Genomic DNA, 23,067 nt, shown 5'->3' on the forward strand with positions numbered 1-23,067 from the left:
TAACTATTAATATTTCATGTCTACAGCCGTTCTTAGTTTAATGTTTATATTCAAAGTGAAAATTAAATTAGGCATTTTACTGTAAAGACTTTAAGGTTTTGACATTGATTTAAGCTAATATTATTTGACAGTTTGCATCAGTTGAGGTGATTGTAACGACCATTAATGACCACTTCGGGAAGCAGGTGAAGAAATACCTAAAGAGGAAGGAGGTGTTGGTGTTGATAGTGTGTGCCTTCTCCTACCTCTGTGGACTACCAAATGTGGCTCAGGTACGTAAATCTGTGGACTACCAAATGTGGCTCAGGTACGTATATCTGTGGACTACCAAATGTGGCTCAGGTACGTAAATCTGTGGACTACCAAATGTGGCTCAGGTATGTAAATCTGTGGACTCTGGTACGTAAATCTGTGGACTACCAAATGTGGCTCAGGTACGTAAATCTGTGGACTACCAAATGTGGCTCAGGTACGTAAATCTGTGGACTACCAAATGTGGCTCAGGTATGTATATCTGTGGACTACCAAATGTGGCTCAGGTACGTAAATCTGTGGACTACCAAATGTGGCTCACGTATGTATATCTGTGGACTACCAAATGTGGCTCAGGTACGTAAATCTGTGGACTACCAAATGTGACTCAGGTATGTAAATCTGTGGACTACCAAATGTGGCTCAGGTACGTAAATCTGTGGACTACCAAATGTGGCTCAGGTACGTATGAAAAATCTATGGACTACCAAATGTGGCTCAGGTACGTATATCTGTGGACTACCAAATGTGGCTCAGGTACGTAAATCTGTGGACTACCAAATGTGGCTCAGGTATGTAAATCTATGGACTACCAAATGTGGCTCAGGTATGTATATCTGTGGACTACCAAATGTGGCTCAGGTATGTATATCTGTGGACTACCAAATGTGGCTCAGGTATGTATATCTGTGGACTACCAAATGTGGCTCAGGTATGTATATCTGTGGACTACCAAATGTGGCTCAGGTATGTATATCTGTGGACTACCAAATGTGGCTCAGGTATGTAAATCTGTGGACTACCAAATGTGGCTCAGGTAAGTATATCTGTGGACTACCAAATGTGGCTCAGGTACGTAAATCTATGAACTACCAAATGTGGCTCAGGTACGTATATCTGTGGACTACCAAATGTGGCTCAGGTACGTAAATCTGTGGACTACCAAATGTGGCTCAGGTACGTAAATCTGTGGACTACCAAATGTGGCTCAGGTACACAGGCGATATTTCTTCATGTGAAATTCACTTTTTTGCCCTGGTTCACGTGAAATTCACATGAAGAAATATTACCTGTGTAAATCTCAAAATACAAATATAGTTAATTAATACCAATCAGGTTCATGAAATCTAAAAACAGTCACTGAATATAGTTTTGGTTTGTAAAATCATTTATTGTAGGCCTAGCTCATGATTAGGTATGTATCATCTAAAATTGAAGTCACTCAGTGTTTTACTGAACATTGAGCAAGTATCCTCATCGTATAACTTTAAATATTGTAGAGAATTTAACATGTATAACAATTATCTTGTAGGTATAAGATGAATGGTATGTGGACATTTCAATCAATGTCAATGTTCAAATCTATATTTCCAGGGAGGACTGTACTTTTTCTCACTCCTTGATCACTATGCAGCTGCCGTCTCCCTAATGTACCTCGCCTTTTTTGAAGTCATTGCTATTACATGGATCTACGGTAAGTATTCAATACCTAGACCCAATCTGGTGGTAGTGATTTATCCATTAACCTTTTAGATAGCTAGCCAGGATTGGATCCTCAACTAGAACTTAAATTAGTCCAATGTCACCTGCCCAATCGTGAATTGGTCCAATCACGTGCATTTTCTTTGGGCACGTACTCTAATACCTTTCAAGCACTTACATCTAGACCATCGAAAGTGATTTGTATAAGTTACATAACTTGTTTTTCAATCGATGTAAAGTAAATAAAACTTTATATATAAAGCTTTGAAATATCTATAATATAATAATTACAATCAATTACGATTACTCGATTATGATTACCCCATGCCTAGATTCTATATTTACCAAGGTAACGGGTGTTTTATTACTGATATCACCTGCAACCTTGAGGTATAACATATAACAAATAAAAGTCAACTGTTGTGGATTAAAAACCTGATATATATTATTAGATATGACCATGAATTTGAGGGAGGTAATAGCATTACCATTGATCATCCTTTCCTGTCCCACTGTGACGGTCTCTGTGGGTCCTGTCCCATCCTAATTAGATGACCTAATTAGGCAGGTGCTAGTCATGTCTTTCATTATAAAATGAATCATATTACAGGTGCAAAACGACTGTCTAACAATGTGAAGGAAATGAACGGCAGTCGACCTAACCACTTCTACACATTCTGCTGGTATTTCCTGTCGCCTGTCCTTATATTTGTAAGTACCTTTATTATAAACACAATTATCTCCCCTTGTTGATTATAGAATTGTAAAGCTCTTTTATTAGGTCACCTGAGACGAAGTCTCAAGTGACCTATTCTAATCGCCTTTTGTCCGTCGTCGTGCGTCGTCCGTCGTATGTCCGTAAACAATTTACATTTTTGATTTCTTCTCCAAAACTGCTGAAGCAATTTCAATGAAATTTTGCACAAACCTTCTTAGGCATAAGGCCAATAAAAATTGTGAATTATATGGTCCCCACCCCACAGGGGGCTGTGGGAGGAGCCAAAAGGGGTAAAATTGAGTAAAATTTCAAAAATCTTCTTCTCTACTCACAGATGTGGTAGAATCAAATACTCTTCATAGATAGAAAGGTCTTAAGGTCCTTTACAAAAATTGTGAATTATATGACCCTGGGGTCTCACGTTTCCCCCTGGGCAGGGGGTTAAGTTTACTATACTTCATATTGAGAAAACACATTTTTGCGCATTATTTGGTCATTTGTTATAGGAAATGAGTCAAATGTTGTCAGAATTATCAGTACGAGATGTTCATTTAATCCTATTAACAAAATTTTCTATGGCTGACCCCCAGGGGCCTTAGGGGCGGGGTCAAAAGGGGTAAAATAGGCTAAAACTTCAAAAATCTTCTTCTGAAATTCTGAAATGGTAGAATCAAATACTTTTCATAAATAGAAAGGTCTAAAGGTCCTTTACAAAAATTGTGAATTATATGACCCTGGGGTCTCACGTTTCCCCCTGGGGAGGGGGTCAAGTTTACTATAGTTTATATAGGGAAAACATATTTATGAACTTTTTTTGCTCAATTTTCATTGGAAACGAGTCAAACTTGGTTAGAATTATTAGTCTGAGATAGCATTTTAATATCATATCCATATTGGTCCCGGCTGACCCCCTGGGGGCAGAGGGGCGGGGCCAAAAAAGGTCAAATAGGCTAAAACTTCAAAAATATTCTTTTAAAATTCTGGAAATGGTATAATCAAATACACTTTATAGATGAAAAGGTCTTAAAGTTTGTTTATAAAAATTGCAAATTATATGACCCTGGGATCTCCTGTTTCCCCTTGGGGAGGGGGTCAAGTTTACTATAGTTTATATAGGAAAAACACATTAATGAGCATTTTTTGCTCAATTTCATAGGAAATGAGTCAAACTTGGTTAGAATTATTAGCCTGAGATAGCATTTTAATATCATATCCACATTGGTCCTGGCCGACCCCTTAGGGGCAGAGGGGCAGGGCTAAAAAAGGGTCAAATAGGCTAAAACTTCAAAAATCTTCTGAAATTCTGGATATAGTAGAATCAAATAATTATAGATAGAAAGGTCAAATTTATAAATCACTGACCAACTTCAAGGCCCAGCATATAGTGTTTATATGTCTTTAATTTGTTTCATTATATATTCTAACTCAGGTGACCGATAAGGCCCATAGGCCTCTTGTTACATTAACAAAAAAAGTGTGTTTGATTGTCCATTATTGGGAGTCTATGGGACCTCAGAGTTAATTTCAGTGAAGAAAGTTCAGTTTGTACTGTTAGGTGATTTATTGTCCTTTATTTGGAGTCTGTGGGGCCTCATAGTTCATTTCAGTGAAGAAAGTGTAGTTTGTATTGTTAGGTGTTAAGGCTAAGTGGGCTGAGTGAATATAAAAGTTCTTCAATTATATAAGTTTAAAAATAAAGGTAACATTGATATTAAATTGTCAATAAAGTGCAGCTATAGTCAGTGGGTATAAAATGATCAGTAAAGTCAGTGGTCAGTTATGTTTATGGACAATGAAGTGGTAAGTTAAATGTGACGGTCATTAAAATTGTATTCAGTAATGTCCAGTTTCTCTTGTAAGTTATCTGGCTGTTTAGCATGGTGTATTACAAACCATTTCTCTGGTCAGTAAAGTCCAGTGGTCAGCAATGTCCAGTTTTTCTGTTGTTAGGTCATCTGGTTGTGTAAAAACTGTTCCTTTGGTCAGTAATGTCCAGTGGTCAAATAATGTCCATTTTCTCTGTTGTTAGGTCATCTGGCTGTTTAGCATGGTGATTTACAAACTTTTCCTTTGGTCAGTAATATCCAGTGGTCAAATAATGTCCATTTTCTCTGTTGTTAGGTCATCTGGCTGTTTAGCATGGTGATGTACAGACCGTTCAAGCTTGATAATTATGACTACCCTGGCTGGGCCACTGCCCTTGGATGGTTCTTCGCATTCCTCTCTGTGGTATGTGTACCTCTGGGAATGATTCATGCCTTCTACATGGCCGAAGGTGACACATTATGGCAGGTGAGTACAAATATATATAAATCTATGTCTCTGGTAGGAATTAAAATGGGCACTTCTTGTTTCTAGTGTGATGCTCAACTCAACTTGTTTCTAAGTGTGATGCTGGACTCAACTTGTTCCTTAGTGTGATGCTTGACCCAATCCACAGCTTATAGAGAGAAAATCTCTCTAGCTGAGACGTATAGTGTCACAAGTACCAGGTATTCACCAACAAGGTTATACAGTCTGCTGTAGATCTCTTTATACTTGAATGAGGCAATGTATCACATAACAGATGTATGTTGATCTGATCTATGATGTTTTCTTCGATATAACATATTTACTCATTCACTATGCATAGTGATACAGTGATAGACCTCCTCCCCTTGAAATACCAACATTTATATCTGGCATGGGGAGCTTATTGCTGGTAGAGTACGGTACATTATACAATATCAGAACTTTGTACTGTGCTGTAAACTATCTCCCAAAACAAGTTTTTAGCTTACCATCATCTGATTTGGACTATTCAAATCACCTTTCATTTGTGGTCTAGGGTCCATCCTTCCTTCCTTTTCCCTTGGTCCGTCCTTCCATCCTTCTTTCCGTCTGTTTGTCCGTCTGTCCTCCATCTGTTACCAAAAAGTACTAAAGAGATCTTTCTTAAATTTCATATTTAGTTTATAGTTGAATTTTGAAAAGATATAAATCATTGTTTGATGGGCACAAAGATCTCTCCAGAATCTCTTGTTTAACATTGATCATTGTTTCTCTTGAACACATCAAAGTTAAAGGGTCAAAGGTTAGGCTCACTTATTTTGATAACTTCTGTTGTGGTTGATATAGAAACTCGTATAAATAAAATATATATTTTCCCTCTTTTTCAGCGATTTAAGAACACTCTGAAATCTCCACTACCAGAGAGAGCATCACAATCCCAGGCTTCCTATTACACTGGAGATATCGTCATCTCCAATGGGAAGATCCCGGAGAAGGAGCCACTGAACGGTCTCTACACGGACAATACCACGAAGGTGTGATGGGGATACATATCTACAGATATTGAAATCCTATTTCTATTTTTGTTACATTTTTACTAGCTTTCAATTGATTATTTTTTTCTTATAATTGATAAGGTAGGTTGATTTTCTGTCCGTACCTTTGTTGCAGCAATATTCTTTAGTTTTAAATTTTTTTTTTTTATTTATCTTTTGGAAAAAAAGTACAAAAATTCAAGGTAAAGCTATTTTTTTTAAGAAATTCTTTTAAAACATTGATATATATGTGGCTTTTCCAAGTTATAAGGAATATTGATGAAACAAAGAATGGTACTATTGATGATTGAGATGAAAATAAATATGTATGTTTTTTGTAACAGATTTTAGTCATGACTTATAACTGCCACCAGTGAAAGCTGAAAATCTTTCTTATATCCGCTTTAATTAGCACCCTTACCCTATAAGCATCCCTCCCCTGTCTGAGCGAAGGAGTTTATGTTCATGTTGTGGCATGTCAGTCTTTCACATGTAATCATGATGTAAAATTTTCGTTTAATGGCTCTGAGTGTTAATTACAGCGAATATGGTATGTTAAAGGAAATTATTTTTCATTGAAGTTTATGTTACAGGATGTTTCTACTATGTACATCATTGTCACCAAATATTATTATTGATGATTATCAGGTTTAGTTCACATGCTCTTGAGTTTTGAGGTATACAGTGAACATTTTTAACATCTGCATTTCATTTGCGTTTGTATTATAAAGATTTGTGTTCCGTTTATGTTTTTCTTAATTCCAAGAGAAAAGATCAGAGTTATCTCAGTAGTGTTTAAGTAACTTTGATATCCAAGGTCAGTTACTGTACACAGGTTTACCTGTAACCATACTGTATCAGCAGATTTGGGGGGGGGGGGGGGGAACCACTAATTTGTGCATTATACTATGTTACCCCGATTGGAGTATGGATTTGCTGCTAAAAATAGATAAAGATGCATTTCAATGAACTTTTCCCAAATATTTTCACAAATCATTTTTATTTAACTTTGAAACACATTTGCATGTTGGAAAGTATTGAAAATAGATGCAAAACTTTGAGAAAAGTTGCATCAAGTTCCTAAGTAACAAACGCTTCTACTACACAAAATTATGTAAATTGTACTTTTATCTTGGCATATATTAATGCAATTTTTTGAAAGGTGTAGCAAAACTTGAGATTTCAGTGATTTAGGCTTTTTTTAGTAACAAATCCATACTCCAATTAGGTGATAATATGATAGGTATGATACACAAGTCCCTGAAGTGGGTGGTTTTCTCCGACCTCATCAGGATATCATAATTATATATACAAAGTGCCTCGGATTGATGGAAATTATAGTAGCCCTGATCTATAGACTTTCATTTCTCATCCTACAAATTAATTATGACAAGAGCTTATGTGCCGAGCTTATTTTGTAGTATATAGGATTTCCTTTTGTCTCCTGATGAATGTTGAGGTCTCGAAAAATCGACCAATCAGGTTGTCTTTTCTGAATTTGATTTTATATTTAAAACATCTCTGAACCAAGCTCGCTACTTTTAGATTCAATATTTGGACCTAACATCAGTATACAATATCTAAACTGCTACTTTTTGCAAACTAGCTTTCTCAGTATACCACTGAAAAGCTGAAGGCATGTGGTAGAATTATTTTAAACTGTTATTTTAGTTAAAAAAAGCTATAAATTTAAGAAGGACAAATTGTATTGATAATATTATTTATTGTTTCAGGGGAATTATCATTTTATTACCGGTACTTGTTGAAATTGTGTTTTTTCATTTCTCTAGTTAAAATGTGGTTGAATTTTTTTTTTTGATTTTGTCATAGACATAAGCACTTTTATGATTTTATATTTGTTTTTGTTTTTTGAGATTTTAGAAGATGGTCGTAAATTATTATGTAACAAATGTTACCTTCAGGTAGGTATATGTATACAAACGTTTACTGTAATTACGTATATTTTGAGTAGGTATATGTATACAAACGTATACTGTAATTACGTATATTTTGAGTAGGTATATGTATACAAACGTATACTGTAATTACGTATATTTTGAGTAGGTATATGTATACAAACGTATACTGTAATTACGTATATTTTGAGTAGGTATATGTATACAAACGTATACTGTAATTACGTATATTTTGAGTAGGTATATGTATACAAACGTATACTGTAATTACGTATATTTTGAGTAGGTATTGTATACAACATGTAATACGATAAGTAGGTTACAAACGTATACTGTAATTACGTATATTTTGAGTAGGTATATGTATACAAACGTATACTGTAATTACGTATATTTTGAGTAGGTATATGTATACAAACGTATACTGTAATTACGTATATTTTGAGTAGGTATATGTATACAAACGTATAGTGTAATTACGTATATTTTGATTATATATTTTATGGATATTTTAGGATCCATATTTTTTCTGTAGCTGTATATTACAGAGTTATCTGCCCAGTAGATTGGTATCTCGTACGGTGATTTTATCAGTGTAATATCTGAGTTTCAGAGAAAACAACACAATTTTTGCTCAAAGTAATGACGTTATTTATTAACATACTCACATGGGAGATAACTCTGTAAAATGGAAAGATGGAATCTGTACACCAGATATAGTAGACATATTTTGCTGTGGTAATAAGTTTAGCAAGATGTTCGTTTGTTTTTATTATAATTTCCACTTGGCAATGTTATTGCCTTGAAAACATTTCAATGTATGGTGAAGATATTTACGAACAAGTTACATTTTTCTTTGACAATTGTATGAGTCAGATCATGTCTTTTTTCAATGCAATATTGCTTCATAATAATTTAAAAAGTTTATATAAACAGATGTTGTTTTAGAGACCTGAAATAGAAATGCATTTAGTCGTATTGACAGTTTTGGGGAAAAACAAGCATAAAATGAACCATTATATATATATATATAACTTTTTTATGTTGTACACGTATGGACACTGGTTGTTTGTTCAATTTTCTAAACATAACAATGATTCACTTAAATATTGATAAAAAGAATCGACCACCTTAGTATCACTGAAATGAACATAAAAGCAGCTTCAAGGCTGTTCTTCGTGTCGATGTTTAGGTGCTGATTGCCTCTTGACGTAATGTAAATGATGTTTGGTACTTCGATAACTTTGGAATATCTTCGTCTTTTAACTCTGATTCATTACTTGCTTTATTTGATACCAAGGGCATGGACGCCAAGTATATTTCCATCTTATCCATTTTTGAGTTTCAATTTAAGGTACTTGAAACATGTTCATTTCTACTTCCTTTTTTAAAGGAATCATAAACATTTATTATGATAAGAGTTATTTTCTTCAATTCCTTGAACAAAAAAGGTGACTATTTAATTGTTACAGAAAGGCTTGGTAAAATCCACATTGTACTGAACACCTTAGATTCCAGCCTAAAAGGAACATCTTTCCTGACATTTTTGTGCTGACTAAGAGTTTTCCAGATTTTCCGCACCCGGATTATCGTGGGTCCTTTGTATTTTGTTTTACATTATATATGTTCTATGTAAAATAAAATTCTGAGTTAGAACAAATAAATGATGTAATTGATATGGCTCCATTACAATTACACTACAGTTTATTCTGTCTTTGCATATTACAGAGTTAGCTCCCTTCCAGGTAGGTATCATTGTTACATCATTATTTAGAGGGTTCAGTTCACATTGTTTTCTCCAAATTATGACATTGCACTCGCAAACACTTAACGTCACAATTAATACTTCTTGCAAGGGCAGATAACTCTGTAATATGCAAATACAGAATAGCAGAAATGTTGTCTTGTGAATGTTTTGTTTGTGTTGTGGACTTTTTCCAGCTCAATAGTAGACTATTAGTAGACTTTAATGTGTTTATAGACATGACCAATACTTTATAGCTATGTGAAGAGAATTATAACATACCGGTATACTTAAAACATTCAATGACTTTATATAGTCATGCAGTTAATCACTGCCAGCTAGCATGTATGAATCAATGCAATGATGCTGATTGCAATAATTGGGATGAATATGATTCATGTATTTATTCTGTATTTGCATATTACATGAGTTATTTGCCCATGTGGGTAGCCATTGATTGTGACGTCATCTGTTGGCAAGAGTAATGTTGTACTTTTTAGAGAAAACGACACAAGTTTTAGTTACAAAAATAATGACGTTAGAATGGGATACCTACCCGCAAGGGAGCTAACTGCAATATGCAAAGACGCAATAGTAACATGCATGTATTATAAACACACATAATTGAGACATATGTTACACAATCCAGTTTGAATGAAATACCAAATTATAGGTACACCACAAGTATTTTGATTTATTCTGGATTGTGGAATGTCAACTTACTGTGTATGAATATCTTTACTTGTACCTTTATACCTTAACAAAAGGGAACTATTTTTATAAGATTGTTGTATTTAGTATTGTGATATATTCTTTGATTTTAAGCATGTGATTCAAATTAACCATATTGTCGTTACTTAATTGTGCTGGAAAAAAACTGTAAATTACTTAATCAACTTATATACAATAGTTCATGTCTTCTTTACTATCGTCATATTCATAAATATGATAACTTCAAGGGCAGTCACTGACAGCAGATTAAAATTATTTACATGATATTTAAATTTGTGTTGGAGCTCTATGCAAACATTTGGATCTTGCGACAATACAGTAGTTTATAGCATAAACATCATACTGACCCTATCAAGTAGATGCTTTGGTTTGTAGCCAGTGTTGAATTAGATTTGTCAGCCATAACATCAACTATGGCTTTGGTATGATTTTTGTTTAATTTTCTATTGCCATGCAGTCAGGGTTATTTAAGGAAAGAAGAAATCGGGAGTATCCAGAGACATTACAGGCATTAGCCTTTAGCTCCTAAATGGACCACTAACTAAAGATGTCGGGGACTGCTGAACTACATCCCTGCATGGATCACACTTATTGTGGCAGAATCTCTCTAACATGTACTGTAACCCAGAGGTTGTGGGGCCTGTGGTAGAATCTTCAACATGTACTGTAACCCAGAGGTTGTGGGGCCTGTGGTAGAATCTCCAACATGTACTGTAACCCAGAGGTTGTGGGGCCTGTGGTAGAATCTCCAACATGTACTGTAACCCAGAAGTTGTGGGCCTGTGGTAGAACCTCCTGATTTCTTTTTCTGAAGATTTACATCACATTGAAAAGATGATTGTTTAGTTTAATCACGTAAATTAAATTTTCTCTGACTTTGTATGCATACATTTTTAATTTTGTTTGACCTTTCTGAACACCGAATCATTTTACCAGGAAAAAAAATACTTTAAAAGTAAAGATTATTTTGTATGAAATGAGATGTCATTTATTTGTTTTTGTCTGGCAGGCCAATGCAACTTTACGATGTCAAACTCTTGTTTTGGAAATTGCACTGTTTACCAAATCTCTTTATAATGCTACCAAATGTTGATATTTTGTTTCAAATCTGGTTCATAGATTATAGTAAATTTTGTTGTGTTAATATGAAGATAAATTTTGCAGAACTTTTAAAATCGAAATTCATGAAAGTACATTGTAGCATGAAATAGAATTTGGCGTAACAGCCCATATTTCCTCTGGCAATCTAACCAGAAAGGTCAGGATGACCTATCGTGCTTTGTCCATAAACTTATATTAAACTGCGTAAGTTCCATCAGTAAGACTAAGCTGTATGATGTCTGGAATTATCCCAATACAACAGTAATTACTTAAACATGATATAATTTAGTAAAATTTACATAGCTGTGGACATCATAACTCTTGACTCATAACAGTTGGGACATGATGAATTTTTGCGTACCGCTGACTGTAGTAGGATGTCATAATTTTGACACATAACGAATTTTTGCGTGCATAATTTTGCTGTTAATTTTTGTTTGTGCTGCTGATGCTGTGTGGTAGGACGTAATTTGATTCTACCACATCTGTGAGTGGAGAAGAATATTTTTGAAATTTTAGTCAATTTTACCCCTTTTGGCCCCTCCCACAGCCCCCTGGGTGCCAGGGGGGAACCATATATTGTAATTGCTTCAGCAGCTTTGGAGAAAAAGTCGAAAATGTAAATTGTTTATGGACATACAACAGACGACGCACGACGACAGACCAAAGGAGATTAAAATAGATCACTTGAGACTTTGTCGTCTCAGGTGACCTAATAAGAACAACAAAACTTTGTTAAATTGCATAGTTTATTTTCGATGCTGAATTTAACAATAATGAAGCTGCCTTTAAAGTGAACACGATAACATGACTTAACGAAGTAATACTTTCATACACTCTAGCCGTCCCACATTTTATATACAAGATCTACCAGACAGTGTGTCATACCAGACCTGTTCAGTGGTTATAATTCAGTCAGCCACTCTTTCTACTGAACAACACAATCAGGCTGAACGCTGTACATTATGTATATCAAATATACAAGTTTCCTCACAAATTACTACAGTTCAACAATGTGTAAACACAGTTTGTGACAAAACATTTACAGTACAACATAAAATACTTGTTTTTTCTTTCATGGTTTTGAAGTTTCAAATTATTTTGTGGAAAGAAATATTAATTTTTATCTTATGTCTCAGTGGTTAAATAATTTATCAAACCAATTTAGTTGTTTTTACATTAGTAGTTTATTAGCAACAAAACAGCACATTTCTACACAACAAATATTCAATGTTATACAATAACTGTAAAAGATTATTTTACTGCCCCTGTCTTTTGACATTCCAGAGATTTTGTGCCTGTATCTTAGCTAAATAGTTATTTTTTTCTTTCTACATTTCAAATTTTCTCATTCAACTACATGTAAATGTTTCAATCTTTATACAATGTAAACTGCAGACACTGTTATTAAGCACTATCAAAATGCTGTTAAAAATATCAAGTAACAAAATGTTGTTACATATTCTATCAATATCAATCCTATTGGGAACAATCTGCATTCTTCACAAATGAGTGTAGGTTATCTCCCTTTAATGGAATTAGTACATCACACAAGCTGGCATTATTCACAATGAGCGTAGATTATCTCCCTTTTATGGAATTTAACATCAACATAACACAAGCTGGCATGCAAAGGCTGTATACCTGTTTCAACATCCAATTTTACCAAATGTTTAATACTTCTGTACAAACATTAGCTAATTCACCCCTGATAATTCATAATGACCTGTTCTGGCCTTTGAATCAGAAGAGTTCAAATATATCTTCGAGAGTGAATGGGTAAGAAACAGTAAACCAACTTATTCTGGCTTTCAATTTAATTTTGCAATATTTAATATTTCCGCAGCCAATGTAAATATGCAAAAATAATCACTGTTAAATACATGTAGTTTTAATCATGTTAATTTCTTATCACTGATATGGAAGAGAGTAAATAGCTGGAAAGAGTAGTAGGGCATAAAAACACAAGATTAAACATGCACAAAAACAAGTTGGTTAATTACAGAACAGTTACATATCAAATTAATATCATCAATGACACATTTTCCACAGAAGCTGCCATAAGGTAAAATGTATAACAAAATATATATCATCTTGTAAGATTAGTAGATATCACTCTAATATACACCTCACTCATGTTCTTTCCTTCAAAAATCTTATTTGATTTGAGGAGAAATGCTACCAAATGGAAACGCTCTTTACCTGCACCGCCACACATACATATTGTAATCCATTCATTTTGAGTTTCAATCTGGATTATTTTTCACAGATTACCTAAAAGCTTGGTATGAACACACTAAAAGTAGGAATAGATACTATTTATATAGAATATGTGATAAAGTAGCATTTACCCTTAAATCTCTATGTCAAAGTTTATAGGTATCATGATCAGTTGTGAAACTTGTAAAAGTTGAGCAGAGATGTTATTTTTCATAACTTGCATTCTGTATATAAGGTTGAATGTGTAACTGCTGTTATTTGGCCAGTTTGAACCAGTACCAAAAACTTAACATTAACAAGGCAATAAAATTTTCCAAAATGGACAACATATTGATTGGCCTGTTATAGTAACATGATTGTCAAAACTGTCCATGATATTAAAAATGGCTGACAGACATGAATAGATACAAAGAACTGTTTATAGTCAGTACACTCAGGATTTCACTGTAACACTTCAGAATATATTCCATTCTGCCAAATGGGTACTGTACGGCAAGATGCCGATAGAGAATGCAACAAAAATCAAAGCTCTGCCTAAATAAAGTACAAAACTTATTAATCATCCCTTTATTGTCACATGATTTGCACATTTTTCAAATAACTACACCAATCCTTAATGGACCACTATGACATGATGGTAAATGTCGCTCTATCTTAGTGTTTTGGCACTGTTTCATACTTCTGGTTAGGTAGCTCTAATTAGCTATGTAAATTTTGCTTTTACTTAAAATTAATTTGTCTCTTCTTCAAAGTAAAAGGACAAATAAATATCTGCAACTGTTTACACATGTCTGAATATCGATATTTCACTCATTGTGTAACTCTGAACTTGTTTTGATTGATCATTATTGAATATTGATCAATATTTCTCAATAAACCTGAGAATATACAAAACTTTACAAGGTGTTCTCTCAAATACTGAGACATTGTATCCTACATTCCATAAAATATAAATATCAACGTCTTGATTACAAAAATATATATTTCATTTGAATGCCACATTTTATAGATAACATGTCAACAATTTCAAACAAGATGTCAACAGAAATAAACACATCAAAGTATAGTTATTACTCTCCTGATAACTGAAATGTGATGATCTTAATGAGTTTAATTATAATACTGATGCAACATGACGCTATTGCACACTCAAAATATTTCCTCTTTTCCACCTCATTTGTCATTTCTTAAAATTCAATAAAATATTGATCAACAGTACACACTCAGCAACAATATAATTGAGGAAAAATTGAGGTAAAATATTAAAAAGAAATATAAATATATAGATACCTCCGTAGTTTAACGCCAATAAGAATGGATTTCTCCTGCTCTCTCCTCTTAAAGCAATTGTCAATGTTGATGTTGTACAATTGAGAGTATAACCATGATGCTAATTATGTACATTATTTCTTTATATTCAGTTTTGTCAGTTGAAATATTATAATCCTGCTGTTCCCATTTCATAAACTAGTAGGTAATTTTCAGTTGAGATGAAGATTATTTAACATGACTAGGGTTGTTAAGGTGTTTCCGACACCTTCTAATCTACAATGATACCACCACACTCTGAATTACTGATTAAAGCTTAACTCTCTTGGAATGAACACGTTCAACAAAATTTTCATGATGAGATTCAAAACATAACAAATATTGTCCTTATTTCTCAAACATGTCTAATTCCGTCTCTGCATATTACAGAGTTATCTCCTTTGCAGGAAGGTATCAATTGTGACGTAATTATTTTGTGAGTGCGATTCCTTTGTTTTCTCTGAAAACCTTGGCGCTACGATTGCCAACATATGATGTCAAAACCAATACCTATCCACAAGGGCAGATAACTCTGTAATATACAAACACAAAATAAAATCATAATGGCACAACCTAACTCCTTACCCACAAATAAAATTAAAGTATACATAATGAAATTTGACTTGAGGTAAAACTGTTATTAATCTTTAGCACTTCTTCAAAATATCAAACAGTTATAATGTGACATCTATCTAATTATGCAAAAATAAATATATGCAGATTTGGTTTTGAATGAAACATGAAAATTTGGTCCCAATGAAATGTTTGCTGTTGTTCTCCATTACTGAAGATATGAGATGAGATGAAGGTCAAAGGTGGCTTTGGGGTCATCAGAGGTCATGGTCTGCCACACTTTGCTTCAGGTATTCAGAATAAAGACTTTGCTGAAATGGAAATAAAGAGAGAATGATGATTAATTTTCCTATTGTTGACTGTAAGCTATTTTTTCGCAAATTAATAATATATATCTTGTAAATTTTGTAAAAGAGGATGTCTGTGGCATGTGATTCTTATTTCATGAATTCTAAACTACAGTATAAAATTATGTGGTAGATTGCCCCTATAAATAAAAGTTTGTTTGGACAACTTTCATAGATGTAAAAATACACCAGTACATTTGGTTTTATCTATGCTTTCCTTATACTAAAGTTTTATATTTATATACACTCTATTTTACATACTTTCTTTGCTTTAACAGTTGTAAGGACGTGATCCCGGATTTCACCAAGGGATCGTTTTTGTTTCCGAGACAGTGTTGTCTTCGTCCGGGAGGCAAATTTGGCTATCAGCAGCATAAGAAGGGCAACACCAAGGATTCCAAATAGGACATACGATGTATACTCCTTTGGTATCCCCTCCCATACTGACACAAGTATACCCTGTGGGGATAGCACAAGTATAAAATATATACACATCAGTATATGGGTGATGTCTGGATCTGGTAAAGCAAAACTATAATATTTAAATGTAATCATCTATACAGACTTAGGATAGGAGAGACATTCAAATAAATGCTTTTAGAGCCTTCAGCAAATTCTGCAAAAAAAACAAAACAAAAAAAAACTGAAGTTGATTCGGTTTTTGTTTTTCCTTTTTTTTTTAAACCCAATAGTGTATGTTATTTTCTAAGTTTTATAGATCTACAGTAAAATTCATTTATGTTGAAAACTGAACAGTTGAACCAAGTTAGAACCTGAGGTTACGTGATATGTTTGTACGCGATCATGTTGTATGTACTCCCTATCACATACCAAATATCCGTAGATAGTGGCGTACAGATTGGTCCCAAGCATCTTCTTGACAAAGTCACGTCTTGTACTGAACAGGAAGGTTACCAGGAGTAACATGGGTAGGATTAGTCCACAGAATCCACATGCGGCGCCACGGAACCGTGCCCTCAAATTGTCAGATGCCTTCACGCTGTAGAAATAATACATTGAAGTGAATATTTTGCTTACTGACAGAATGTAAACATTAAATAAGTCTACAACTCCCAAATTACACACTCATAAATATATTTTCTAATGTCAACACAACAACAAATTCCCATCAAATATTATACAGTTGTTTCATGCCATATCAACATATCCATGGTCAACAATCAAACAATTGATCGGTAAAATTTTTTTGAGAATTTATATTTTTGTCACGATTTTCAAGCATAATCATGCAAAAACAGTCAAAAACTTTTATTTACAGTTAGACACAGATAACAAAATAAACTCTGAAACCTTTACCAACTGACGGTAAAGATTGCCTGGTACGTACCTGTCCTCTTCAAGTTTGGTAGTGACCATGTCGGCGATCTGGTGACAGTCTCTCTCCAGACTGTTCAGAGTATTTTGAATAGTCTGGTTAATCGTCTTCTCTATATCCTTACACACTTCCTCTATCTGATTGGCACAACGACTGCCCTGTACAAATTAACAAACCCAATCAATCCTATTGTATTGTTGTTAAAGAGGATGGTCATAATTAATGCTACTTGTTTAACAAATGAAGTACTGGAGCCTGTTTTTCACATTTAGCTTTAAATTTTGTAAATAAATAAATCAAAGAATTAAAGTTGAAAATTTCTCTTCTTAGAAACAAATTCTTAGTAGAAGTATGTTACTTTGTCTTTAAGGCTTTGTAGTATCTTGATCATGCCCGTACAAGTCTATATAGACATAAAAGTTGAGTTGGTACTTAAACAATGGCAGTTATCTCCCTTAGACTACAGACAATATCCACATGTGACGGCATAATTAACATAAAACATCAATAATCATGTCTGAGGGCCCATTTTATGCTGACTTGCATATCCTTAGAAGATGACCAACCTAACATTTCCTTTTCGTTTTGTGTAGTCTGTAACTTCACACTATCCTCAACTGAATTATCAAAAATTTATTTAAAATATCTTTAGGAGAAAAAATATGGCTTATTTTGCCATCTGGTGCAGTGATTGTCAACTACCACACGGTAATTAAATATGACAATTGCGGGAAACATAGACGACCTTTATCATAAAAATCAACACTCAATTTATCTTAATTAAATAAGGAAAAAAGGTGATAAGTATTAATGGTAAGCTAATAACTTTTGCTACTCTATGAAATAATCAATTATCATCCCCATTTTATAAATACAATTTAGAAAGCTAGTGGGCCTGTTTAAAAGTATCTGAAGAATATAATCAAGTGGCTTATTTCTCAATCCAGGCACATTAAACATATGACCTAGACAAAACTGGGCAGTTTTTTTATCATTTCTGATATTATTGACAAAATATGATTTCATCTTGATGAATTGTTGAAGATAATGACGTGTATAACCCGATGTTAACACTACGGTTATGTCATCAGACGGTTATCCTACACCTCCACACTAACCTACAAACACATATAGGTTACATGTACCAGACAAATCAAACCAATCATTACCTTCGAGTTCATGTTTGGTACGTAGATTGTCGGCATGTCAAATCCTGTTCTGTTTAATCCGGGTCGTTTACATAGCTCCTGGACGATCTGCATCATCACTCTCTACAAACAGGCAAAACATAAAATATATTTTCTATGATATTTTCTACGAGTTCTACGAGGAATTTTATCACATTATGCATTAGCTAGTTGACTGGTTGTTTATATTAACTTCCTATTAAAAGCCAGGGTTATTTAAGGACAGTCACTCGTGTATAGAGTGAGTTATAAGTGTGAAGTTCCACTTTTATACAAAGTCACAACATAAACGTACTAGTCTCCCAAAATATGCATGATTACAGAATTTAAAGAACATTGTGGAATTGGAATGTAGAGACATCTTTAATTTACAACAGAATTATTGTATAGAAAGATTTTACAACAGGTTATTACATTGCCCAAATCTTTTTATGCCTTCAGAGTTATTCCTGAACATTTATCTCATTGGAAATTACTCGGATATATTGGACATAATATCTGTATATATCACACTCCAAGTGACTTTGATTTAACAAAGTTTGCTTACATGTAAATTGTCTGATAAAACTTATCATGTAATACTAATATACTATGCATATTTAATTATTATATCTTATATAGCATCATCAGACAGGGAACACTCCAGTGATCAGAGGACACCTGTCTATGATAATGAGAGGGTAACATGGTTCCAATTCCACCTTCAGATCTTACTGAGTAAAACAGTTCTTCACTTAAGCTTTTGTTAACTATCACTAATTAACTACAAAATGAATCCTTTCCAGCATCAAACAAAGTGTTTGTCACAATATCTGATTTTTTTCCATAATAACCAGCTGATAGCAGTCAACAAAAAGGAGGTGTTGTTTTGGAACTCTCCTAGAAAATGTAGGAGAATCAATTCCTCACAGATACACCACTTCCTGTGTGCTTCACATATATAGACGGTGGTATTCATTATCCACCTACAGAAGTCACTTAGACCAACCCAGATCAATACATGGGATAGTTTATTTGCTATAATGAGGTTGTGTAGGAGGTGCTAGGCCCTACCCTACTCAGTAAATAGACCACTACACCCTCACTCACAGATCTACACATATCGGTACCACTACTGTACACAATATTGATGGAATTAAATAATGGTTTTTTTCTGAAGCATTAGGATAGTTGGTTAATTAATGGGTTTTTTCTGAAGCATTAGGATAGTTGGTTAATTAATGGGTTTTTTCCTGAAGCATTAGGATAGTTGGTTAATTAATGGGTTTTTTCTGAAGCATTAGGATAGTTGGTTAATTAATGGGTTTTTTCTGAAGCATTAGGATAGTTGGTTAATTAATGGGTTTTTTCTGAAGCATTAGGATAGTGGTTAACTAATGGTTTATCACTATGGTTTTTGTTTGAATTCATGAGCAAAATTACCAGCAGTATTATGACATGTTACTGTTAAACATTTCCTTTCTAAAATTGATAATAAATTTCAATAAGACCTGTTGACAAGTTCAGTAGCTTTTCCTAGGAGCATTTTTGGATTATTGAGGGAGATGACAAAGTGGGTAAAACATTAAAATAATAACCATTAGGTGACTAATACTCTATAAAATACATAGTGAATAATTGATTTAATCTTGTTTGCTCAACAGTTATTGGAATGCAGCTATTAATCATAGCTACAACGTGGCCAAATATACAAAATCAAGGTGTGACGGTAATACAACAGTTAACATTGACCACAAGGATCTACCTAGCTCATTCACTCAAATGTCAACTTTGATACACGGCTCATTGTTGTCAATAACATGATAAGAATCTCCATTGTGATAATTCATATGGACAGAGACTTTCCTGTCAATACATGACCTTCATCTGGCCTCGACATTGAAAAGTGACAGACACCTCCGTGTCAACACATGACCTTGGCCTGGTCTTGACATTGAAAGGTGAGAGCCCTTTGTGTCAACACATAACCTTGGCCTGGCCTTGACATTGAAAGGTGACAGAGACCTTCATGTCAACATATAACCTTGGCCTGGCCTTGACATTGAAAGGTGAGAACCCTTTGTGTCAACACATAACCTTGGCCTGGCCTTGACATTGAAAGTTGACAGAGACCTTTGTGTCAACACATGACCTTGGCCTGGCCTTGACATTGAAATGTTGAAGATACCTTTGTGTCAACACATGATCTTAACCTGGCCTTGACATTAAAAGGTGACAGAGACCTTTGTGTCAACACATGACCTTAGCTTGGCCTTGACATTAAAAGGTGACAGAGACCTTTTTGTCAACACATGACCTTAGCTTGGCCTTGACATTAAAAGGTGACAGAGACCTTTGTGTCAACACATAACCTTAGCCTGGCCTTGACATTAAAAGGTGACAGAGACCTTTGTGTCAACACATGACCTTAGCCTGGCCATTACTATTGAAAGGTGATGTTGCCGATATTAGTTTGACTTCTGTATTGTCAACAAACTTGATTTGCATTCATGTCTTGTTTGACCTGTACGGAGTACTAACAATTAATTGACCTTCAATTGACCTCTATGTTGATAGGTGTGTTATCTGACTTCATCTATTGTCTTCTGACAGGTGACTGTAAAGATGACCTTCAAATTGACCTTCAGCCTATAACATGACCTATATTGCAGATCTATTTATAGACCTACCTGTCGATCACTTTCGTGTCCAGCTTCGTCTGCTTTACTTAAGTAAAATCTCATTCTGTCTGCATGTTTGTGACTTAGTTCTTCCACCAAGTTCAGAGTTCGCTTGCATAGAGCTTGTCCAATCGGGTCGAAGAACACGAAGATCAGATCTGCCAGATCTCCTGTAGAAAGGAATCATACAATAGGACACAGAGACTTTTTTCTAAAGCATCAAAGTAGGCACAACACCATTAAGTGTAAGTGTTTTATCGTATTAATGACCTGCTCGCCTTATTTGTTTGTAAATGAACAAAATTTTTACAATACTTGACCTTTGAAGTGAGGGTCAATGTCACATTGGTTAAATTCTAGTTCATCAAACATCTCTGAAAATGACTTATCAATGAAGATTTCTCTTTTACTCCAGAATACACAGAGTTGTTGGACAATATGAAATAATAATCATTACAATGTAAATTGTATAAGCCACATGAGATGTTTACTGTAATTCCCTACCTAGCCATAAGATGGACTGGTTCACATCAAATGGATACTTCATGTCTCCATCCACCAAACCTGGTGTATCCACAAACGTTACCAGGCTGAACCTCTTCTGCTTGGACGTGGAAATCTCCGTGGTCAGGTAATCTGTGACACCTGTATAACAACGGGGATACATACCACTGAGAGTCTGATAAGGTAAGAAATGCATTGGGTAGAATATGGATGAAAAACTCTCAACTCACAACTGTGCTTAACACCAATTTTTTGGGGCAACCAATTTTATTTTTTAACTTAGTCTTAATAGGCCAAATTTCTCTTCTATTTCAAAAGATCCATGAACTTGAGAATATTTGTTATGAATCTTTCACATTATCAGAATTGTGTATGCTACAATACAAATAATATATCTATATTAGTTTGCTTCAAATGTCAATAGAGAACTAAAGTCAGTTTGATGAGTAATGATCATCAATACCCACAGACAAAATGGAATTTTCTCATTAAATGCCACAAGAATTGTCACGTTTTAAGACATCAACCCGACAAGTTTATGTCTTTTTCCTTCCATCTACAAAGTTCATGTGTCGACAAAATCCTGCCTCGAGTCACAATCTCTCACTACACCCACACCAGTTATTGTGAGATGGTTAAAACCACTTACAACACTTGATGGCGTTCATAGATAAATGTGCTCAAAAGGTTTATAGTGTAGTCGTATAATGTTCCAACAAAGATTGCAATATCGTATCACTCCCTAAATGAGGTTGTTATATTGAATGAAACAATTATCTGCTGAATAATTAATACTATTACATTGCATATTTCCCAACTTTTGTAAATTTGATGCAAATATCAAGATATTTAAGATATTTTCATGCCAATTGAAACACATGGGATCATCTTGCACCATCTTAATTTCCACTATCATTCAAACGAAAAATTTTGACCACATAACACCATCCAGGTACAGGTTCAGAGTTTAATTATCACACCAAGATACAGGTTATTATTCCTATTAAACATGAGTTAATATGCAGTACCAACAACTGGTATGTTGTAACAATATGCTACCACAGCCCTTCATTTGGCAGCTCTCGTTTTATTTAGGAGACAGCTGACCAAAGGAAGAACTAGGGGAACACATCCAGGGGATAAAAGTCGAGCAATTGGTAGAACTTATTTCTTCAACACTCAGACAACTGGCAGAACAAAATTCTTTTAAACAAGTCAACAGATATAACTCTATTTCTTCAACAGTCAAACAACTGGCACAACTTTTAAACAAGGACAAAAGTCAAACAACTGGCACAACTTTTAAATAAGAACAACAGTCAAACAACTGGCACAACTTTGAAACAAGAACAACAGATAAACAACTAGCACAACATTTAAACAAGAACAACAGTTGAACATCTGGCACAACTTTTAATCAAGAACAACAGATAAACGAACTAGCACAACAATTAAACAAGAACAACAATCGAACAACTGGCACAACTTTTAAACAAGAACAACAGTCAAACAACTGGCACAACTTTTAAACAAGAACAACAATCAAACAACTGGCACAACTTTTAAACAAGAACAACAGTCAAACAACTGGCACAACTTTTAAACAAGAACAACAGTCAAACAACTGGCACAACTTTTAAACAAGAACAACAGTCAAACATCTGGCACAACTTTGAAACAAG

General features: G+C 34.3%; 2 protein-coding genes across 4 annotated transcripts in view; one reads left to right on the plus strand and one right to left on the minus strand.

Moving 5' to 3' along the window:
• Window positions 1-7,957, plus strand: part of LOC138332246 (sodium- and chloride-dependent GABA transporter ine-like) — a 143,223-nt gene extending 135,266 nt beyond the window's left edge. For all 3 annotated transcript variants that reach the window (XM_069280258.1, XM_069280261.1, XM_069280259.1), the window contains 5 exons: window positions 132-272; window positions 1,627-1,726; window positions 2,345-2,445; window positions 4,574-4,744; window positions 5,611-7,957. In XM_069280258.1, the coding sequence (XP_069136359.1) occupies window positions 132-272; window positions 1,627-1,726; window positions 2,345-2,445; window positions 4,574-4,744; window positions 5,611-5,763 (666 nt within the window). In that variant the 3' untranslated portion in view covers window positions 5,764-7,957. The remainder of the gene's footprint in view (window positions 1-131; window positions 273-1,626; window positions 1,727-2,344; window positions 2,446-4,573; window positions 4,745-5,610) is intronic.
• Window positions 7,958-11,981: 4,024 nt separating this feature from the next.
• The window catches only part of LOC138332247 (uncharacterized), a 57,116-nt gene continuing 46,030 nt past the window's right edge, over window positions 11,982-23,067 (minus strand). The window contains exons 6-12 of the mRNA XM_069280262.1: window positions 21,386-21,526; window positions 20,891-21,051; window positions 18,204-18,305; window positions 17,047-17,192; window positions 16,530-16,698; window positions 15,960-16,157; window positions 11,982-15,662 (exon numbers count right to left, since the gene is read on the minus strand). Of these exons, the coding sequence (XP_069136363.1) occupies window positions 15,609-15,662; window positions 15,960-16,157; window positions 16,530-16,698; window positions 17,047-17,192; window positions 18,204-18,305; window positions 20,891-21,051; window positions 21,386-21,526 (971 nt within the window). The 3' untranslated portion in view covers window positions 11,982-15,608. The remainder of the gene's footprint in view (window positions 15,663-15,959; window positions 16,158-16,529; window positions 16,699-17,046; window positions 17,193-18,203; window positions 18,306-20,890; window positions 21,052-21,385; window positions 21,527-23,067) is intronic.

Source organism: Argopecten irradians, chromosome 9 (genome assembly GCF_041381155.1).
Source record: "Argopecten irradians isolate NY chromosome 9, Ai_NY, whole genome shotgun sequence".
NCBI lineage: Eukaryota > Metazoa > Mollusca > Bivalvia > Pectinida > Pectinidae > Argopecten > Argopecten irradians.